At 46.4% G+C, this 21,114-nt stretch overlaps 1 protein-coding gene across 1 annotated transcript; it reads left to right on the top strand.

Annotated features, from left to right (window-relative positions):
- Positions 1-1,145: 1,145 nt before the first annotated feature.
- Positions 1,146-5,402, top strand: LOC147736572 (zinc finger MYM-type protein 1-like). Its single transcript, XM_086952641.1, has 3 exons — positions 1,146-1,168; positions 2,756-2,831; positions 4,404-5,402. Exons 1-3 carry the CDS (start codon positions 1,146-1,148, stop codon positions 5,400-5,402), a joined length of 1,098 nt encoding a protein of 365 aa, XP_086808767.1.
- The last annotated feature ends 15,712 nt before the right edge of the window (positions 5,403-21,114 follow it).

Here is a 21,114-nt window from a genome sequence, read left to right as displayed (position 1 = left end):
TGAGGACTGTTTTCCAGATTGGGTCTCATCACTTGAAATCATACATCATCGGTCGCTGGGGTACTGAATGTATCCGAGGCGCAGACTCAGCTACCGAAATTTTTAGCAGGTATTCCTCTTAATTTCTTCTGCTCTGACAAACGTTACATTTTATTAAGAGCACTGATCGTTTTACGAGTTCTCATGTTATAAGTAATGTTTAATGTTGCACTTGCTTACTTGGATTTGAGGCAGGCTGGTACATGATCTCACAGCTACAGACAGCAGCCCGGCCCGAGTCACTGACCCCTAATACGGCAGGATCATGAATATACCACACTACGCATTGTGCACAGAGCAGCAGGCCGAAAGTGCATAGGTGAACAGCATTCTCTACAGTGATTAAGGGCGGCAGCAGGCTCACAACAGCGGGTCAGCAGCAGCCAACATAAGGGTGCGGTAAACTTCAGAGAGGCAGCGGCAGGTTGGTGATGGTGCGAGCGCTGGCATGCTCCTCACCTCAGCTGCCCTGGATCTTTATGATAATAATATGCTCCTGCCTCTTGTCATGAGTGATCCGTCCAGTGAACGTCGGTGTGCATTATTGAGGGGACACCGTTGACAAAATAATGAATGCAGAGGGGCGGGCAGTGGCCAATGATAGAAAAAACGACTGCGCTCACCCTGCCGCGCTGTCCGAGAGTTACGAATACAGTGTCTGTTGCAATGACGTGACCTCACCATGTCACGTGATTGCCGTGGTAACCCCCGCCGGCGGCAGCAGCTGGGCTAATTATGAATGCTCATTGCTGCAGACAGGGCAGCAATGAGCCACCAGTTCGGCGCGATGCTCCTGACCTGAGCAGACTTTCACACTACTACAATCACACACTCTGCCAGAGCAGTATCATGCGGTACGCGTTGCATACTCATCCGTAGTGCACTGTTTGGCCAGGATAACAACTTCCTTTGCACCAGCGGTGGTGTCAAGGAGGCAATACAAATTCGTGACTTTACATTTTTGTGCGGTGATGCGGATCACTGCACAAAAATGTGTTAGTATCACGCCTGATGCGTGATACTTGTCAGGGCTGCTTGAGCACAGGCAAGCATAGAGAAACTATGAGTAGATCTTAAAACTGCAGCTGCTGCTGCAAATGCCCGAGATGGCTGACTCACAGGCCCTTAGGTGAGTGAAATGGGCTGGGACTGCCAGAGCAGCCAGACAGTCATCTAGTCCCATTTAGTGTATTGGACTGGCACTACTAAAGCGTGTGGCAGTGCAATACAAATTAATACTAACCTGGACCTTCACAAAGGCGCTTTTTGTTTAGCACCAGAGCTGCTTTCGTTTGAGTGCCACACACGAATTGCTGCATTTACAAGATACAGGGTCAGGGACTGACCAGGGTTCTGGGACAATTGATGTGAATTTAGCCCTGGCCATAGGGCAATGTACAGCAGGGACCGTTGGAACACTCCAGGAATTAGCTCCCATGAAACTGGTCATGCCTTTGGTTGGGAGAAAGATGAGGCATAAAAGAACAAGGGGGGAGGAATGCAGCTAAAGTGAGGTGACAGGTGAAGTTAGGAATGTGGCTTTTTCAGATAAAAATGCAAGATATTAGCTGAGTTCTAAAATCATTAATGGACGTGTAAATTGCATTTTAACACAAATGTGTACATTCAGAAATCTGGTGCATTTCTTCTTAACACGTGTTTTTGGATTTTATATATATATATATATGTAGGGACCAGTGAAAATATTTAAGAGACTTGTGGAGATAGTAAACGAGAGATGGGAGTAAGAGAGGCAGAGCCAGCGAGAGAAGGATAGAGGCTGGGTAAAGATGAGAGGCAAGTGGAGAGGACATTTGGATGTAAAGGCACAGAACCAGCAAGAGACATGATGAGCCTGGTCATAGGGAAAAGGGCAGTGGCAGTGCTTTAGTACTCACAGGTACATAAACGCATTTCATGTTTTTGATATGTGCTCAGCATCTAGTACAGAAGCCAATATGCACCATCATATTGTTCCCTTAGCCCGGCCCCTAACTCCTCCCACTTGCCATACCTCTAGCTTATTTTTATGAGTACCTGCACTTTTTTTTCCCATTAAAAGCACTGCAACAGACGCACTATTATTGTCGAGGATGTCACTGGATAGACCCACCCTGCAGTCGGTATCTGTCTATGGACAACGTTTTAAGCTACTTTGATAGGCGTTACACATGGGTGGGGCCGAAGGAGGCACAATTACGAACTAAATTATCAAAATCATGTCACACGGTCACACCTAGCAATCTGAACCCTTGGCAGCTATGAAAGAGGGGTGGGCATCCCTTCACACGACAACGCATTGATGACCACGCCCATACTTACATATTTCATAAAAGTGTTGATAGGAAGTATGTGTTTTATTCTATTGATATTTTATTGTAATCATGAGTCCGCCGCCACAGACATTTGCACCAGTTTTAGTCCTTTCCGAGTGTCTCATTGCTGACTGCTCAAATAGGTTTAATTACACACACATTGTTTTTATTAGGTATATCATGAGTGCATGTAAGCCCATTATGAGATTTAACAAACTGGATTTTGCTTTGGGGTTGTGCTAAAACAGTGGTGCAATCCCAATGCAACATCTGGGCCTCAACTAATTATTTTTTTTTTTTTAAAACCCTGCCAAAAAGAAATTGGCAACAAGGAGAAGTATGTTAGTAGATCTTTTATGCTTAATTGGTTTCAATGTCTGCATTTCCTAATATTTTTATAGGGTTAAGGCATCTGCTTCAGAGGTGCCCAGTTACTATCCGGGAATAACAATTGGTGAGATAACCCTGGAGGTTAAAGTATTTCTGTTTTGTGTAGTCTGAGATCTGACTCGTAGTAGTATAGAAGGTTAATGTGCCTGCAAAGCACATCTTGTAATATGCAGGTGACATATTTTGTTTTAATGTAGCTAGGTAAAGTTACTGTTTTTAACACAGCCAGATCCTTTTGTTACTTGCAGTTTATAAATAGTAAGCCTTTTAATATAGCAGAGTGAGCTATGTAGGATATATGACTGCTACTACTTTTAACCCTCACTGACTCATGCAACAACACATCTTGTTCACTGATTTACACGCTTGCATGATTTATTTTCAATCTGTATGTGTTATTAAAATCGCTCTGACACTCTGCATTGGGATGTGTAGCGTTATAAAAGAAAGTAAAACAGTACTATTTAAATTGTGTGTAAATACTGGGACAGACCAACACATCTGAGATACTTTCAGTACATGCACTTACTTAGAGGGGCCTAACAAAGTCAAACGCATGCCTCTTAAGTACCTGTGAAGAGATAACCAGCTGTATGCTTTTTGTCTCCGTTGTATTTACATTTAAGTGTGATGTTCCAGGCCACTCGATCATAAGGAGGCCTAATGGCCCCTTTACTGAGCCGCGCTCTGACAGCTGGGACGTGATGTGACGCCACCCTCTGCATGGTACTCAACGTACAGGATGTGTTAGATAAGGGTTACAAGGTGTAGGAGTCACATGCCCTTCTTGTCTCACTTTATTTTATTGCAATTTATTGTCTGATGGACAACAAATTCCAGCTGTTGACTTAAAAGATGTTGGTCTTCGGCCAAGTAAGAAGATTAAAGATGACACACGTATCTTGCTGGTACAACAAGGGTTGTCTGTGGTTCAACATCTAGATTCTGATTTTGGTGAAACAGAAAGTACTACTAATACTACAGTTACGGAAGTAGAAACTACTAGCACTACTACTGTTACTGAAGCAGTTTCTGATTTTGAAGTCAATCATCATCAAAGTCATGTGATCCTTCAACTTCAACAAGTGATAAGGGGTCTGATGGACAACAAATTCCAGCTGTTGACTTAAAAGATGTTGGTCTTTGGCCAAGTAAGATTAAAGATGACACACGTATCTTGCTGGTACAACAAGGGGCGTCTGTGGTTCAACATCTAGATTCTGACTTTGGTGAAGTCAATCGTGAGGGTACTTTGATCAAAGGACGAACCAGAAAACGTACACGCGAGTGGTTTTATCAAACTCTGCCAAATAATGAAAAAATATTGAGGTCATGGTTGGTGTACTCTCCTTCAAAGAAAGCTCTTTACTGATTTTGTTGTAGACTATTTGCTGACAGAAGTCATTCAAATTTTGATTCTGCAGATGGATTCAACACGTGGTGGAAACTGAATCCCAGAATTTTCGATCATGAATCTAGTGTTGCCCATGTCGATGTTTCACACAATGGAAGGAGTTGGAGATTAGAATCCGATGTGGAGCTAAAATTGATAAAAAGGCACAAGAACAAGTTGAAAACGAAGTAAAGAAGTGGAGGGAGATACTTTCAAGATTGTTGGATATCATTAGATTCCTAGCTAAACAAAATTTGGCTTTATAGGGTCACCGAGAAGGAATTCATTGCAAGACTGATGATGAATCTGAATCAACAGGAAATAGAGGAAATTTTCTAGAATTAGTTCATTTGTTGGCAAAATACGATCCAGTGCTACGTGAGCATACTGTAAGAATTAAGCTGGGAAAAAAGTATGCTAAATCATATTTGTCGGCTACTATTCAGAATGAGTTCATAGAAATTTTGGGAGAAAAAGTAAGAAGCAAATTTATGGAGCAAGTGAAAGAAGCAAAGTATTTTTCTATGATGTTCGACAGCACCCCTGATATTTCTCATAAGGATCAGATGAGCCAAGTTTTGCACTACGTTATGATCAATGGAAATAAAGTGATGGTTGTGGAATCATTTGTCGATTTCATTGAAACTAAAGGTAAAAACGCAGAGAATATTTCAACTATGATTTTGCAGAATTTAGAAAGCAACGGAATTGATATTCAAAATTGTAGAGGACAGGCATATGAATATGCTGCTGTGATGGCTGGTCAACATACTGGCGTTCAAAGACGCATCGGAGAAATTAATGGAAAAGCAGAATTTGTTGCATGTACAAATCACTCGCTGAATTTGGCTGGTTTACATGCAGCTTCTGTTACTGTGAGTTCTGTTACCTTTTTTGGAACTGTCAAGCGTTTGTTCACGTTTTTTTCTTCCTCGAACCATCGCTGGGATATTCTGACTTCAGTCACTGGTCAGAGTGTCAAGCGTGTAATAGAAACTCGGTGGAGTGCACGTGGAGATGCTGTGAGTGTTGTAAAAAAGAATTACTCAAAAATCTTAAGTGCTGTAGAACGTTTAACTGGTGAAGAAGAAAATAGAGTTACCAGGTCAGATGCTGGTGTGCTGCTTGTTGCTTTACAATCTTTTTCCTTCCTGTGCTTTCTTGGACTGTGGGAGTCTGTCCTTGTAGAAATTAACGACACTCAGGTCTACCTCCAAACCAAAGGATTGAATAATCAACAATGTGACATAAAGCTCAATGTTTAAAATCATTTCTAACTGAAAATAGGTGTGAATTAGTTAACAAATCAGTAGCTTACGCCAAAGAAGTTTGTGATGATCTTGGGATAGTCATGGATCGTCGGTGTAGAAAGAAGAAACTAATGGCAGGTGAAGAATCACGAGGTGCTGAATTGTCATACGAAACTGAGTTGCGGAGAGAAATGTTTTCTTCACTGGACAGAGTGATCCAAGAAATCACCACAAGATTTCAACAACTTCATGTTCTTGCTGAAAAATATGCTATCCTTACTCCATCAAATCTTTTGGATGATAAATACGAATGTCAACTAAATCATTATCATGATGACATTAACGAGGAAGAGTTCCTGGTTGAGATAAAAAGACTTCAGAGTTTTATTTCTGTTGCTGCTACGCAAGACGAAACAGAGACATGGAAGGACAGTCCCCTTGAACTTTTGCAGTTTATACTAACATACAGTCTTGAGAACTCTGTTCCAAATATTGTAATACTACTGCGAATTTTCCTTACTATTGCTCTAAGTGTTGCTAGTTGTGAAAGGAGTTTTTCTAAATTGAAATTGATTAAGAATTACCTAAGATCTACAATGAGTGCCTTACGTTTAAGAAATCTTGCCATACTGTTGTGGTATCTCCCTCCTCTGCCTCCCCCCGGCGGCTCTGCGTGCGATGGTGCTGCTCGCGGTGACATCACTTAGAATGTCACCGCGACCAGCGTTCCAAGGCGAGCGCCGGGGACACTCTGAGGCGACAGCTGCGAGAGAGGCTGTGGCTGAGGTCACAGGAGTTCGTTCTTAAATAAACAGTTTCCTTCCATTCACCACCCTGAGTTTTGGTCGTCCTTATGGTGAATGCTACACTGGCGACGAGGGTCAAAAGCCTGTGACCTCAACACGCCAAGAAGTATGCGGCCGGAGGAAGATTATCGGCGAAGCAGCAGCTGACTCATGTTTATACAGCCAGCCGACTGGAAAGAATACAAGTCGCATTTAAAAACTGAATGTAACGCCAGGGGCTGACGACGGGAGGAACACGGCCGTCGGAAGAAAAGGAATTAACAGCTGCTGACTCGAGTATACTGGGAAAAGAAACGAGTCGAAGTGAAACTGAAACGCGCAGAGCCGGCGCGGTGAGAAGCAGCTCAAGGGAAGGACGTGCTGACGGCTTGAAAGAGGGCAGAGGAACCGCAGATGCCCGGGGAGGAACGCGTGACTGACTGACCCTAGAGGTGAGGTGCGCCAGACCTTTCGCCGCGTTCGTGTGGCGAGCCCCGACATCAGCAGTTTACTAGGTGAGGAATCTCCCCGTACTGTCAGAGCCTGTCAGCGGCCGATCTTAGCGCCACCAGAGCTGAACTGCAAGCGAGAGCCTGGCGCGCAGCTCCCAGCCCCCCGCCAGAAACTTTCAACGCGCGCCCCTTTCAACAATAACAGGGCAGTGTTGTGTAGACGCCGCAGGGACGTGTGAGGACTGTCCCCACTTGGTAAATCCTCCCTCCTCAGGGCAGCGCGAGATGTGAGAATTAGCGGAGCGGAGGGGTAGTGCATCCGACTATGAAACAAGGCGATTTGGGCTGTTGGAAGATGTTGACCTGCCGGCGCAGTGAGGAAGTAAGGAGCGTTTAGGCTGTTACAAAGATCGTGACTAAGACACCTCTAGGAGCGCGACGTGAGAGAACAAAAGGAGCCTAGGAGCGCAGTGTGAGAGTTCACCTCATTCAGATTATCACCACATCCCTGAATAACTGTGGGTTGATCTGCCAGCGCAGCGTGGGAAGTGGAAAAGCACTAGGAAAAACAATGTGGTGTGTTGACTCTTCGGGAGCACAACTTTGGGAACAACCTGGATTGTGCACGGGCTCCGTGCTGAATAGTGCTCATCCTTGTGCACCCTATGGTTCTGGGTTTTGGTGTTCGCATCGCCATCTCTGTGTAGCCTAAGCCAGGTCACATTGGCATGAGGGTGTAGCGTAGTGGTGTGCACCACATTAAAGTAACAGTCCACTGTCTCCACTGTGACCTACCAGTACTGAAAGCTACAAGGGTATGTGCATGAGGAAGTTTGTGCTCTCCCGGTGTTTCCTCAGGGTATTGTCCTACACTTGTGAAGGTTTGTTGACAATCTTTGACCCCGTGGAGCAGTTGAAGGAGAAAACGCACATTGGGAAAATTGAATCACCCTGATGAGTGCTGTCCTGGGTGTGTTGAGAGACTGCACCAAGAATACATTGATGTTTTGAAACTCTTTTTTTTTTAGAAAAGCACTGAATTTTCTAGGGGCGGGTTTCATTTACACAATTCGAGGGTAAAGCTTCTCTTTGTCTATTGTGTAGTAAACATGCAAAGTGTGACCCCCCCACCTTTTTTCTTAACAAGCCCAGGTGATCCCACCATCCTGTGGAAAAAATTTAAAAAAGTGTTCCTTAACTACGCTACTGTGTGTGGGCCCAACCTAGGACTAGAAAGGAAGGTTGCATTGCTGGCATATTACTTGGGCGCAGAGGGAGAGGAAGTCCTAGATCACCTCCCAGATTTAGGGGCACAGGAGACTAGGGGTCTCAATGAATTTGAAATTAATCTAAAGAAGTTAGATTTACACTACCTCCCCAAGACCAGCACGATTATGGAGAGGTACCATTTTGGTAAGAGGGCACAAAAACATGGGGAATCTATAGAAGATTTTGTGTCTGAGTTAAGGAAGTTAGCTGCAACGTGTAAGTTTTGGGGGAGCGAGTGAAGAGAGAATTAGGGACCAGTTCGTTTTGACCTGCAGGATGGAGCGAGTGCGTGAGGAGCTTTGGCTTAAAGATGACCCGCCACTGAGAGAAGTTCTCATCATAGCCAAGCAGGTAGAGCACATGTTGCAGTGTGTCAAAGAGATTAAGCAAGATGCAAGGGAGAAGAAGAACGATGACAAGACCAATGTCAGTGAGGTGGTGACCGAATGTGAGACTGTGTCTGTAGTTAAGGGTCAGAAGGCAGTGGGCAAGGAGCAGAAGGAAAGCAGACCGGGAGGGTCATACAAAGGTACCTGCTACAGGTGTGGGAAACAAGGGCACCTAGCCAACGACAAGGAGTGTCCCGCCCTCAGGTTCACATGTAACAAGTGTGGTAAGAAGGGCCATTTCAAGCAATTTTGCAAGAGTGGGCAGGGGGCCAGTAGACAGAGTAGAGACAGAACGAATGTGGTGAGCGACGAGTTTGTCGTGCAAGTACAAGAGTTGAAGGCGCCAGGCCCCAGAAACCCCTTATGCAAGGAAGTTACAGCACAGGTTGAAGAGGAACAAGTTGATAGTCCTAAAGACACCATAAAAGTTGGGGATGTTGACCTAGATGCATTGTTTGACTCTTGTTCTAGAATAACTATCATTAATGCCAAGGAGTTCTCACGTGTGTCCAAAGGCAAGATAATCTTGAGGAGGTTAGACCTGAGACCAGGAGGGTATGCGGGGCGCCCCATCTCCATGAAAGGATACTTCCTGAGTAAAATTGAGTACAGAAACAGGTCTACTGTGTCCAAAGTATATGTGTCCTCTGTAGGGGACAACATTTTGGGGTGGCGTGCTCAAAAGGGGTTAGGAGTGTACCTCAATCCCAACAGCAATCCCCAGATTTTGATACAGGAGATACAGGTGAGGCTCACATCACAAGAGAATTTGAAGAGGTGTTTAGGGAAGGGCTTGGGTGTTTGAAGAACTACTGTCACAAAATCTAATTGAAGGAGGATGCCAAGCTCGTTGTGGCAACAGTCAGAAGACTCCCCATAGCCATTCAGGAGGAAGTCAGAACGGAACTGGAGAAACTGTGCAAGGCTGGAGTTATCGAACCGGTGGAAGCGACCGAATGGTTGGCGCCCATCGTGGCAGCGAAGAAAAAGGATGGGTCAGTCCGGCTCTGCATTGATTTGAGGGCACTCAACAAAGAGGTCGTCGTTGACCGGTACCCCTTGCCGAACATCACCCAAATGATGAGCATGCTAGAGGGTGCCAAGGTGTTTTCCACCCTCGATCTCACCTCGGCCTATTTCCAGATAAAACTTCACGAGGAGTCTCAGGAACTCACTGCTTTTGTGACACCCATGGGTGCTTACAAGTTCAAAATGATGCCTTTCGGCCTAGTCTCTGCGGCTGCCGTCTTCCAAAGAATCATGGGCAACATCCTGAAGGGCATCCCTGGCGTCATGTGTTACCAGGATGACGTGTTGGTTTTTGCTAAGAACCAAGTTGAGCATGATGAGAGACTGAGATGTGTGCTGAGGAGGTTTTTCTCCCAGGGTCTTACTGTGAAGAAGAACAAATGTGTTTTTAGCTGTGCCGAGTTGGATTTCCTGGGTCACAAGATTACTGCAGAAGGCATACGTCCCAAGGTCGAGCTGCAGAACACCATTGTGAATCTGTCACCCCCCAAAAGCAAAGACGAGATCAAATCATTCATGGGGATGTTGGAGTTTTATGGAAAGTTCATTAGAAACTTAGCAGGCAGGACTTACGCCATCAGGCTGTTGCTGAAGAAAGAAAGCGAATTCAAATGGAGCCAAGAATGCCAGAGCGAATTTGAGGATGTAAAGAGAGCTCTTGCGGAAGCCCCTAGCTTGAAGTCTTACATGCCCGGCCGGGCAACGATCCTCAACACTGATGCTAGTGCAAAAGGGTTGGGAGCGTTTCTTACCCAGAAAGGTGTTGAAGGATAAGAAACCGTGGCCTTTGCCTCAAGGCCACTCCAAAAATCTGAGAACAACTACTCAGTCATTGAAAAGGAGGCATTGGCGGTATCCTGGGCAGTAGGCAAATTTAGAGACTTCCTGTGGGGTACGCAGTTCACCCTCCGAACCGACCACAAACCGCTAGTAGAAGTGTTCAGCAAGAAGGGTTTGGATGCCATCTCCAGTAGGATAAGGCGTTGGGTGGTCAGTCTCCAGGAGTACACATTCAATGTCGAATATGTCCCCGGAACACAAAACCTTGCAGCTGACTGCCTGTCCAGACTTGTCAGTGATGTAGAAGCAAGTGAAATGCGAGACAAAACAGATGAAGATGAAGAAGGTTTCATGGGGGAGAATGTCTGCACCATCCAGAAGGCGCTGGGTGAAGAAACGTGGAGAAAGGCACAGGAAGAGGACAAAATCATGGAAGAAGTTTGCAGAAGAGTGAAGGAGGGATGGAAGCACGGGGACAAACGTGATGAAGACCTGCGGCCTTTCCAGGCTGTTAAGGACGAGTTAACCATTGTTGACGGATGCCTGTTCAGGGGAACAAGACTCGTACCACCAGCTACTGTGAGAGACAACCTGGTCGAGATAGCTCACGAAGGGCACTTAGGTATCACCAAGACCAAGCAAAGACTCAGGGAGAGCTATTGGTGGCCGAACATGGACCTGATCACGGAAAGGAGAATCAGGGAGTGCATCCCGTGCTGCAATAGCGACAAGGTCCTGAAACAACAGACACCACCCATGGTGTGTAGGCCGCCCCCGTCAGGACTATGGGACGAGTTGGCTTTAGACATCGTGGGCCCGATGTCTGGGGAACTGCGGACACCTTACATTTTGGTGCTTGTGGATCTGTATTCTCGGTGGCCGGAGATAAAACTCGTCAGTGAAGTCACGACCAAGACCGTCATCGGATTCTTGCAGGAGGTATTTATCCGAGAGGGGCTCCCCAGCAACATCCTCACTGACAACGGAGTGCAACTATGCTCAAAAGAGATGGAGGACTTCCTGGAAGAAAGAGGCATCAGACACAAGCGATGCGCATTATACCACCCAGAAACCAATGGCATGGTCGAACGCTTTAACAAAACCATCAAGGAGAGCATCCAGCTGGCCAAAGCTAGTGGTATAAGTTGGAAAGAAGAGGTGTGGAGGCGTCTGGAAGCATACAGGTTCACGCCGCATCAGACGACGGGCGTCACCCCGTTCGAATTGCTCCGCGCCAGGACACCAAACACTAAGCTTGCCCCGGGGTGGATGGAATGGCACAAGGGGTGGTCAGACCGAACCAAAGAGTTTGTCGTGCAAGTACAAGAGTTGAAGGCGCCAGGCCCCAGAAACCCCTTATGCAAGGAAGTTACAGCACAGGTTGAAGAGGAACAAGTTGATAGTCCTAAAGACACCATAAAGGTTGGGGATGTTGACCTAGATGCATTGTTTGACTCTTGTTCTAGAATAACTATCATTAATGCCAAGGAGTTCTCACGTGTGTCCAAAGGCAAGATAATCTTGAGGAGGTTAGACCTGAGACCAGGAGGGTATGCGGGGCGCCCCATCTCCATGAAAGGATACTTCCTGAGTAAAATTGAGTACAGAAACAGGTCTACTGTGTCCAAAGTATATGTGTCCTCTGTAGGGGACAACATTTTGGGGTGGCGTGCTCAAAAGGGGTTAGGAGTGTACCTCAATCCCAACAGCAATCCCCAGATTTTGATACAGGAGATACAGGAAGGTGAGGCTGACATCACAAGAGAATTTGAAGAGGTGTTTAGGGAAGGGCTTGGGTGTTTGAAGAACTACTGTCACAAAATCAAATTGAAGGAGGATGCCAAGCCCGTTGTGGCAACAGTCAGAAGACTCCCCATAGCCATTCAGGAGGAAGTCAGAACAGAACTGGAGAAACTGTGCAAGGCTGGAGTTATCGAACCGGTGGAAGCGACCGAATGGTTGGCGCCCATCGTGGCAGCGAAGAAAAAGGATGGGTCAGTCCGGCTCTGCATTGATTTGAGGGCACTCAACAAAGAGGTCGTCGTTGACCGGTACCCCTTGCCGAACATCACCCAAATGATGAGCATGCTAGAGGGTGCCAAGGTGTTTTCCACCCTCGATCTCACCTCGGCCTATTTCCAGATAAAACTTCACGAGGAGTCTCAGGAACTCACTGCTTTTGTGACACCCATGGGTGCTTACAAGTTCAAAATGATGCCTTTCGGCCTAGTCTCTGCGGCTGCCGTCTTCCAAAGAATCATGGGCAACATCCTGAAGGGCATCCCTGGCGTCATGTGTTACCAGGATGACGTGTTGGTTTTTGCTAAGAACCAAGTTGAGCATGATGAGAGACTGAGATGTGTGCTGAGGAGGTTTTTCTCCCAGGGTCTTACTGTGAAGAAGAACAAATGTGTTTTTAGCTGTGCCGAGTTGGATTTCCTGGGTCACAAGATTACTGCAGAAGGCATACGTCCCAAGGTCGAGCTGCAGAACACCATTGTGAATCTGTCACCCCCCAAAAGCAAAGACGAGATCAAATCATTCATGGGGATGTTGGAGTTTTATGGAAAGTTCATTAGAAACTTAGCAGGCAGGACTTACGCCATCAGGCTGTTGCTGAAGAAAGAAAGCGAATTCAAATGGAGCCAAGAATGCCAGAGCGAATTTGAGGATGTAAAGAGAGCTCTTGCGGAAGCCCCTAGCTTGAAGTCTTATATGCCCGGCCGGGCAACGATCCTCAACACTGATGCTAGTGCAAAAGGGTTGGGAGCGTTTCTTACCCAGAAAGGGGTGGAAGGAGAAGAAACCGTGGCCTTTGCCTCAAGGTCACTCCAAAAATCTGAGAACAACTACTCAGTCATTGAAAAGGAGGCATTGGCGGTATCCTGGGCAGTAGGCAAATTTAGAGACTTCCTGTGGGGTACGCAGTTCACCCTCCGAACCGACCACAAACCGCTAGTAGAAGTGTTCAGCAAGAAGGGTTTGGATGCCATCTCCAGTAGGATAAGGCGTTGGGTGGTCAGTCTCCAGGAGTACACATTCAATGTCGAATATGTCCCCGGAACACAAAACCTTGCAGCTGACTGCCTGTCCAGACTTGTCAGTGATGTAGAAGCAAGTGAAATGCGAGACAAAACAGATGAAGATGAAGAAGGTTTCATGGGGGAGAATGTCTGCACCATCCAGAAGGCGCTGGGTGAAGAAACGTGGAGAAAGGCACAGGAAGAGGACAAAATCATGGAAGAAGTTTGCAGAAGAGTGAAGGAGGGATGGAAGCACGGGGACAAACGTGATGAAGACCTGCGGCCTTTCCAGGCTGTTAAGGACGAGTTAACCATTGTTGACGGATGCCTGTTCAGGGGAACAAGACTCGTACCACCAGCTACTGTGAGAGACAACCTGGTCGAGATAGCTCACGAAGGGCACTTAGGTATCACCAAGACCAAGCAAAGACTCAGGGAGAGCTATTGGTGGCCGAACATGGACCTGATCACGGAAAGGAGAATCAGGGAGTGCATCCCGTGCTGCAATAGCGACAAGGTCCTGAAACAACAGACACCACCCATGGTGTGTAGGCCGCCCCCGTCAGGACTATGGGACGAGTTGGCTTTAGACATCGTGGGCCCGATGTCTGGGGAACTGCGGACACCTTACATTTTGGTGCTTGTGGATCTGTATTCTCGGTGGCCGGAGATAAAACTCGTCAGTGAAGTCACGACCAAGACCGTCATCGGATTCTTGCAGGAGGTATTTATCCGAGAGGGGCTCCCCAGCAACATCCTCACTGACAACGGAGTGCAACTATGCTCAAAAGAGATGGAGGACTTCCTGGAAGAAAGAGGCATCAGACACAAGCGATGCGCATTATACCACCCAGAAACCAATGGCATGGTCGAACGCTTTAACAAAACCATCAAGGAGAGCATCCAGCTGGCCAAAGCTAGTGGTATAAGTTGGAAAGAAGAGGTGTGGAGGCGTCTGGAAGCATACAGGTTCACGCCGCATCAGACGACGGGCGTCACCCCGTTCGAATTGCTCCGCGCCAGGACACCAAACACTAAGCTTGCCCCGGGGTGGATGGAATGGCACAAGGGGTGGTCAGACCGAACCAAAGAGTTTGTCGTGCAAGTACAAGAGTTGAAGGCGCCAGGCCCCAGAAACCCCTTATGCAAGGAAGTTACAGCACAGGTTGAAGAGGAACAAGTTGATAGTCCTAAAGACACCATAAAGGTTGGGGATGTTGACCTAGATGCATTGTTTGACTCTTGTTCTAGAATAACTATCATTAATGCCAAGGAGTTCTCACGTGTGTCCAAAGGCAAGATAATCTTGAGGAGGTTAGACCTGAGACCAGGAGGGTATGCGGGGCGCCCCATCTCCATGAAAGGATACTTCCTGAGTAAAATTGAGTACAGAAACAGGTCTACTGTGTCCAAAGTATATGTGTCCTCTGTAGGGGACAACATTTTGGGGTGGCGTGCTCAAAAGGGGTTAGGAGTGTACCTCAATCCCAACAGCAATCCCCAGATTTTGATACAGGAGATACAGGAAGGTGAGGCTGACATCACAAGAGAATTTGAAGAGGTGTTTAGGGAAGGGCTTGGGTGTTTGAAGAACTACTGTCACAAAATCAAATTGAAGGAGGATGCCAAGCCCGTTGTGGCAACAGTCAGAAGACTCCCCATAGCCATTCAGGAGGAAGTCAGAACAGAACTGGAGAAACTGTGCAAGGCTGGAGTTATCGAACCGGTGGAAGCGACCGAATGGTTGGCGCCCATCGTGGCAGCGAAGAAAAAGGATGGGTCAGTCCGGCTCTGCATTGATTTGAGGGCACTCAACAAAGAGGTCGTCGTTGACCGGTACCCCTTGCCGAACATCACCCAAATGATGAGCATGCTAGAGGGTGCCAAGGTGTTTTCCACCCTCGATCTCACCTCGGCCTATTTCCAGATAAAACTTCACGAGGAGTCTCAGGAACTCACTGCTTTTGTGACACCCATGGGTGCTTACAAGTTCAAAATGATGCCTTTCGGCCTAGTCTCTGCGGCTGCCGTCTTCCAAAGAATCATGGGCAACATCCTGAAGGGCATCCCTGGCGTCATGTGTTACCAGGATGACGTGTTGGTTTTTGCTAAGAACCAAGTTGAGCATGATGAGAGACTGAGATGTGTGCTGAGGAGGTTTTTCTCCCAGGGTCTTACTGTGAAGAAGAACAAATGTGTTTTTAGCTGTGCCGAGTTGGATTTCCTGGGTCACAAGATTACTGCAGAAGGCATACGTCCCAAGGTCGAGCTGCAGAACACCATTGTGAATCTGTCACCCCCCAAAAGCAAAGACGAGATCAAATCATTCATGGGGATGTTGGAGTTTTATGGAAAGTTCATTAGAAACTTAGCAGGCAGGACTTACGCCATCAGGCTGTTGCTGAAGAAAGAAAGCGAATTCAAATGGAGCCAAGAATGCCAGAGCGAATTTGAGGATGTAAAGAGAGCTCTTGCGGAAGCCCCTAGCTTGAAGTCTTATATGCCCGGCCGGGCAACGATCCTCAACACTGATGCTAGTGCAAAAGGGTTGGGAGCGTTTCTTACCCAGAAAGGGGTGGAAGGAGAAGAAACCGTGGCCTTTGCCTCAAGGTCACTCCAAAAATCTGAGAACAACTACTCAGTCATTGAAAAGGAGGCATTGGCGGTATCCTGGGCAGTAGGCAAATTTAGAGACTTCCTGTGGGGTACGCAGTTCACCCTCCGAACCGACCACAAACCGCTAGTAGAAGTGTTCAGCAAGAAGGGTTTGGATGCCATCTCCAGTAGGATAAGGCGTTGGGTGGTCAGTCTCCAGGAGTACACATTCAATGTCGAATATGTCCCCGGAACACAAAACCTTGCAGCTGACTGCCTGTCCAGACTTGTCAGTGATGTAGAAGCAAGTGAAATGCGAGACAAAACAGATGAAGATGAAGAAGGTTTCATGGGGGAGAATGTCTGCACCATCCAGAAGGCGCTGGGTGAAGAAACGTGGAGAAAGGCACAGGAAGAGGACAAAATCATGGAAGAAGTTTGCAGAAGAGTGAAGGAGGGATGGAAGCACGGGGACAAACGTGATGAAGACCTGCGGCCTTTCCAGGCTGTTAAGGACGAGTTAACCATTGTTGACGGATGCCTGTTCAGGGGAACAAGACTCGTACCACCAGCTACTGTGAGAGACAACCTGGTCGAGATAGCTCACGAAGGGCACTTAGGTATCACCAAGACCAAGCAAAGACTCAGGGAGAGCTATTGGTGGCCGAACATGGACCTGATCACGGAAAGGAGAATCAGGGAGTGCATCCCGTGCTGCAATAGCGACAAGGTCCTGAAACAACAGACACCACCCATGGTGTGTAGGCCGCCCCCGTCAGGACCATGGGACGAGTTGGCTTTAGACATCGTGGGCCCGATGTCTGGGGAACTGCGGACACCTTACATTTTGGTGCTTGTGGATCTGTATTCTCGGTGGCCGGAGATAAAACTCGTCAGTGAAGTCACGACCAAGACCGTCATCGGATTCTTGCAGGAGGTATTTATCCGAGAGGGGCTCCCCAGCAACATCCTCACTGACAACGGAGTGCAACTATGCTCAAAAGAGATGGAGGACTTCCTGGAAGAAAGAGGCATCAGACACAAGCGATGCGCATTATACCACCCAGAAACCAATGGCATGGTCGAACGCTTTAACAAAACCATCAAGGAGAGCATCCAGCTGGCCAAAGCTAGTGGTATAAGTTGGAAAGAAGAGGTGTGGAGGCGTCTGGAAGCATACAGGTTCACGCCGCATCAGACGACGGGCGTCACCCCGTTCGAATTGCTCCGCGCCAGGACACCAAACACTAAGCTTGCCCCGGGGTGGATGGAATGGCACAAGGGGTGGTCAGACCGAACCAAAGAAAAGGACAGTCTGAGGAAACATGAACAAGCCATGAGGGTGAGGAAAGAAGGTTACGACCTACGCAAGGCCACACGGGAGGTCGGTTTCAAAGTTGGAGACAACATCAAAATCAGAGCTCCCACAGGGAAGGCGAGCTGGTCAGAGTACAGCAGTCCCACAAAAATCACAAAACTTTTCAAGAATGCGGTCAAGACCCAAGAAGGAAAGATATGGAACCTAGGGAGAGTTGTAAAGTACCACCCTCCTGTAGAAGTCCCAGAAGGTGCAAGGGGGGGGGGGAGAGTGGTCAAAGACTAGATAGCGGCCTCGCCAGCAGGAGGCCGTCTGGTGTCCCTCTCCCAGGACACAGGCCCAACAGGAGAGTGATCAGACCTCCCAGGCATTTCGACCAATATGTAATGATGTAACTATTGCCATTCTGCCTAATGTATGTTTCTCTCCAATTTGGTTTCTTGTTTTTGCTCTATCAAATGTTTTCTATTTCTGCAGGGAAGGGGGATGTGTGGTATCTCCCTCCTCTGCCTCCCCCCGGCGGCTTTGCGTGCGATGGTGCTGCTCGCGGTGACATCACTTAGAATGTCACCGCGACCAGCGTTCCAAGGCGAGCGCCGGGGACACTCTGAGGCGACAGCTGCGAGAGAGGCTGTGGCTGAGGTCACAGGAGTTCGTTCTTAAATAAACAGTTTCCTTCCATTCACCACCCTGAGTTTTGGTCGTCCTTATGGTGAATGCTACAACTGTCTATAGAACAGCAACTGAGTGATGAACTAGACTTTGATGATGTCATCGATGATTTTGCTAATAGAAAAGCAAGAAAAATAACAGTTTAGAAATTTTGGATTTAAGTTTTCTTTGAAAATTCAACATGGTGTTTTCATTTACTTTCCCATACATCATTTTGAATTTTTTGTTGTAATTTTGATGTGTATTAGGAGGGGCTGCAAACTAAACCAATATTTTTTATATTATTACAAGACCGAAGAATAAAGTCATATTAACCTTATGTGTTCTTTGTGCTGAGGCTGCTCTGAAGGAGAGATGCACTATTACAAGATGGTTTTGTGTCCCAAGAGCACACAACTTTTCATTCCCAGGGAGTTGGTTGCTGCTGCTTAGAAGTAATGACAGGGCGCAACCCCTGGTTGTTGCCTTTGGCCCACCATAGTGGGCTGTTTATCCAGTCTGTGTTGGCAAGGTGGAGCTGACTGACCCCTTTGTGCTGTGTTTAGTTCTAAGGGCGCACACAGTAAGTCAGTCCCTGTGATAATAATTAATTTGCTGTTTTTGAAAGGTAAAGAAACACAGGCTTCAACACTGTTAAGTTGGTTTTGTGTCCCCAGAGCACATCACGTTTGTGCAGATACACACTGCTTTAATGGGGGGAATATGATGTATGGTCATTTAATGGTCAGCTGTAGATGATGGATCACTGAACAGTGTCATGTATGTGCATGTTTGCTTTGTGCTGAGGGGTAATTGTTCACACAGCTCTCTGATGGATGTCACATGGGGTTTTTCTGAGTCCCCAGATAGATCATGCAGTCTTGTGTGTTCTCTTTTGTACTGCCAATCACCGGTGTATTCAACTGTCTAGCCTTTGACCGTGTCATGTATGTGCATTTTTGCACACTTTGAACTATTTTTCCATCCTCTCAAAAGCATCCCTAGTTAACAGTATTGTTGCATTTTATGGTTATTGGTCTTGTGTTAAATCTATGCATAAAGATATGTATTTTTTTATAACTACTTGTGTGGGGTCCCTTTGTAGTGTTCTTCACTGTGTTACTGTGTATGATCATAAATGCTTTACACACTGCCTCTGAGATAAGCCTAGCTGCTCTTGCTACGTTACCACAGGGTTGAGCAGGGGTTATCAAAGGGTGTAGCCCCCTTACTCTGACTTAGGGAGAAGGGTCCCCAGTTAGACCCTGGCCAGCCATTGCTAACTAGAGACCCCCATTTCTAACAAACAACCATTCCGATTTTGAGAGGAGTAAACAACTCAATGCCCATTAGATTCCCCATGTTAGACTAATGTTCTGATTTGTTACCTTTGCCTCAAATTGTAAAGCGCTCTGATAACCTTCGGGTTAAAGTTCGCGCTATATCTATACTACTATTATAAAGAGAGAACTTGCACCTTTTGGCCAGGTAAACTCGGGAACCACAGCACCAATCACAACACCCAATACAGCGTTGGAAAGGGCAGTTGCAGCAGAAGGACATAGGCTATGCAGACGCCCACTATATACATTTAAAATGTAAAAGAACCGTGCCAGCAAAGTAGTCCCTTGTGGGCGTGTCTGCATTGTGCTGTGGGTGTGTGCTGGGGGCGTGACAATCGCTGGGGGCATTCCGTCACGAGTGTTGTTTTTTCTTCCCAGGTTCTGTACTTTCCTGCTCCCTTTAAATAGTAATTCAGTGGTGGTCCCATTTTCTTAGAACCACCCCAAGCAAAGTTATGGGCAAAAATACAACTAAAAGACCCTGCAAAGCATTATGGGATAAGCTTAGCATAATTTTTAGCATTCATGAAAGGGTTTCAATGTTTTTGAATTTTACTCATCAGGGACATCTTGGGACGACGAGGTGAACTGCAGCTTGATGAATAATATTTTAAATGCGATTGCATTTGCCTCATCAGGGACAACTTGGGACGGCGAGGTGAACTGCAGCTTGATATATAATATTTTAAATGCTATTGCATTTGCATCATCAGGGACATCTAGGGGCATGAGGTGAACTGCAGCTTGATGTGTAATATTTTAAATGCTATTGTATTTGCCTCATCAGGGACATCTAGGGACCATGAGGTGAACTGCAGCTTGATGTATAATATTTTAAATGCTATTGCATTTGCCTCTTGGGGACAACTGGGGAGAATGAGGTGAACTGCAGCTCTTTGTAGAATTATTTGGATACTATAATATTCACTTCCTACTGCTAATCTCGTCCCATAATGGTTTGCAGGGGCTTGATGTCAAAATCATCACCTCTCTCACTGCTTGCTGGAAGCTAATTTCACTTTTGTGAAATGACTATATGCATTTTAGCATGTAGAAATACTTGTTATTTTACCTTGAATATATGAGGTTTCTGTTTTAATAATTGGAAATCTGACGGAACAAAATATTGCGGATTTCTTGTACCAAGTTCGCGCCAATTCCGCCCACCCCTACTTTAAATACCCCTGCACCCCATAATCATAACCCACCCTTACTCTATAAAATACCCCAACACCCTTAAACACTAACCTATCTTAACCCTATAAATATACCCTGTACCCCAAAACCCAAACCTATCCCTAACCCCTAAAAATACCCCTGTACCCCAAAACCAAAACCTAGCCCTGAACCCTATAAATACCCCTGTACCTCAAAACCCAAACATAACCCTGAACTCTAAAAATACCCCTGTACTCCAAACCCAAACCTACCCCTGAACCCTAAAATACCCCTGTACCCCAAAAATAGCCCATAACCCTTAAAATACACCTGTACCCCAAAACCCAAACCTACCCCTGAACCCTAAAAATACCCCTGTACCCCAAAACCCAAACCTAGCCCAGAACCTTAAAATACCCCTGTATCCCAAAACCCAAACCTTGCCCTGAACCCTAAAAATACCCCTGTACCCCAAAACCCAAACCTAGCCCTGAACCCTTAAAATACCCCTGTACCCCAAAACCCAAACCTACCACTGAACCCTAAAAATACCCCTATACCCCAAAACCCAAACCTAGCCCTGAACCCTAAAAATACCCCTGTACCCCATAACCCAAAACTATATCTGAACCATTAAAATACCCAAACACCCCAAAACATATACCTCAGTACCCCAAACATATACCCCTATACCCATACTTGCCTTATCCAAACATTTTTAAAACAACATGCTTTTACCATTCATGCATTTACAACGAATTTCGTTGTAAATGTATGCGTGGTAAAAGCATATAAAATGTAATGCCATGCGTTATAATGGCCATTGCGGAGTCATGGTACTTTCGTAATGAAAGTATGCAGAGTGATGGTATGCGGAAAGAAATTTGCGGAATAATGGGTGTTTACCCTCACCCGTAAGTACATTGGTGGCACGG

The sequence above is a fragment of the Lissotriton vulgaris genome, chromosome 1_2 (genome assembly GCF_964263255.1).
Source record: "Lissotriton vulgaris chromosome 1_2, aLisVul1.2, whole genome shotgun sequence".
NCBI lineage: Eukaryota > Metazoa > Chordata > Amphibia > Caudata > Salamandridae > Lissotriton > Lissotriton vulgaris.
This window is presented reverse-complemented; position numbering and strand designations above follow the sequence as displayed.

Coding starts and splice junctions, on each gene's coding strand:
- LOC147736572 (XM_086952641.1), top strand. CDS start 1,146: ATGGCTGACTCACAGGCCCTTAG. Junction 1,169..2,755: donor GCTGACTCACAGGCCCTTAG/GTGAGTGAAATG, acceptor ATATTTTTATAG/GGTTAAGGCATCTGCTTCAG. Junction 2,832..4,403: donor AGATAACCCTGGAGGTTAAA/GTATTTCTGTTT, acceptor TTGGCTTTATAG/GGTCACCGAGAAGGAATTCA.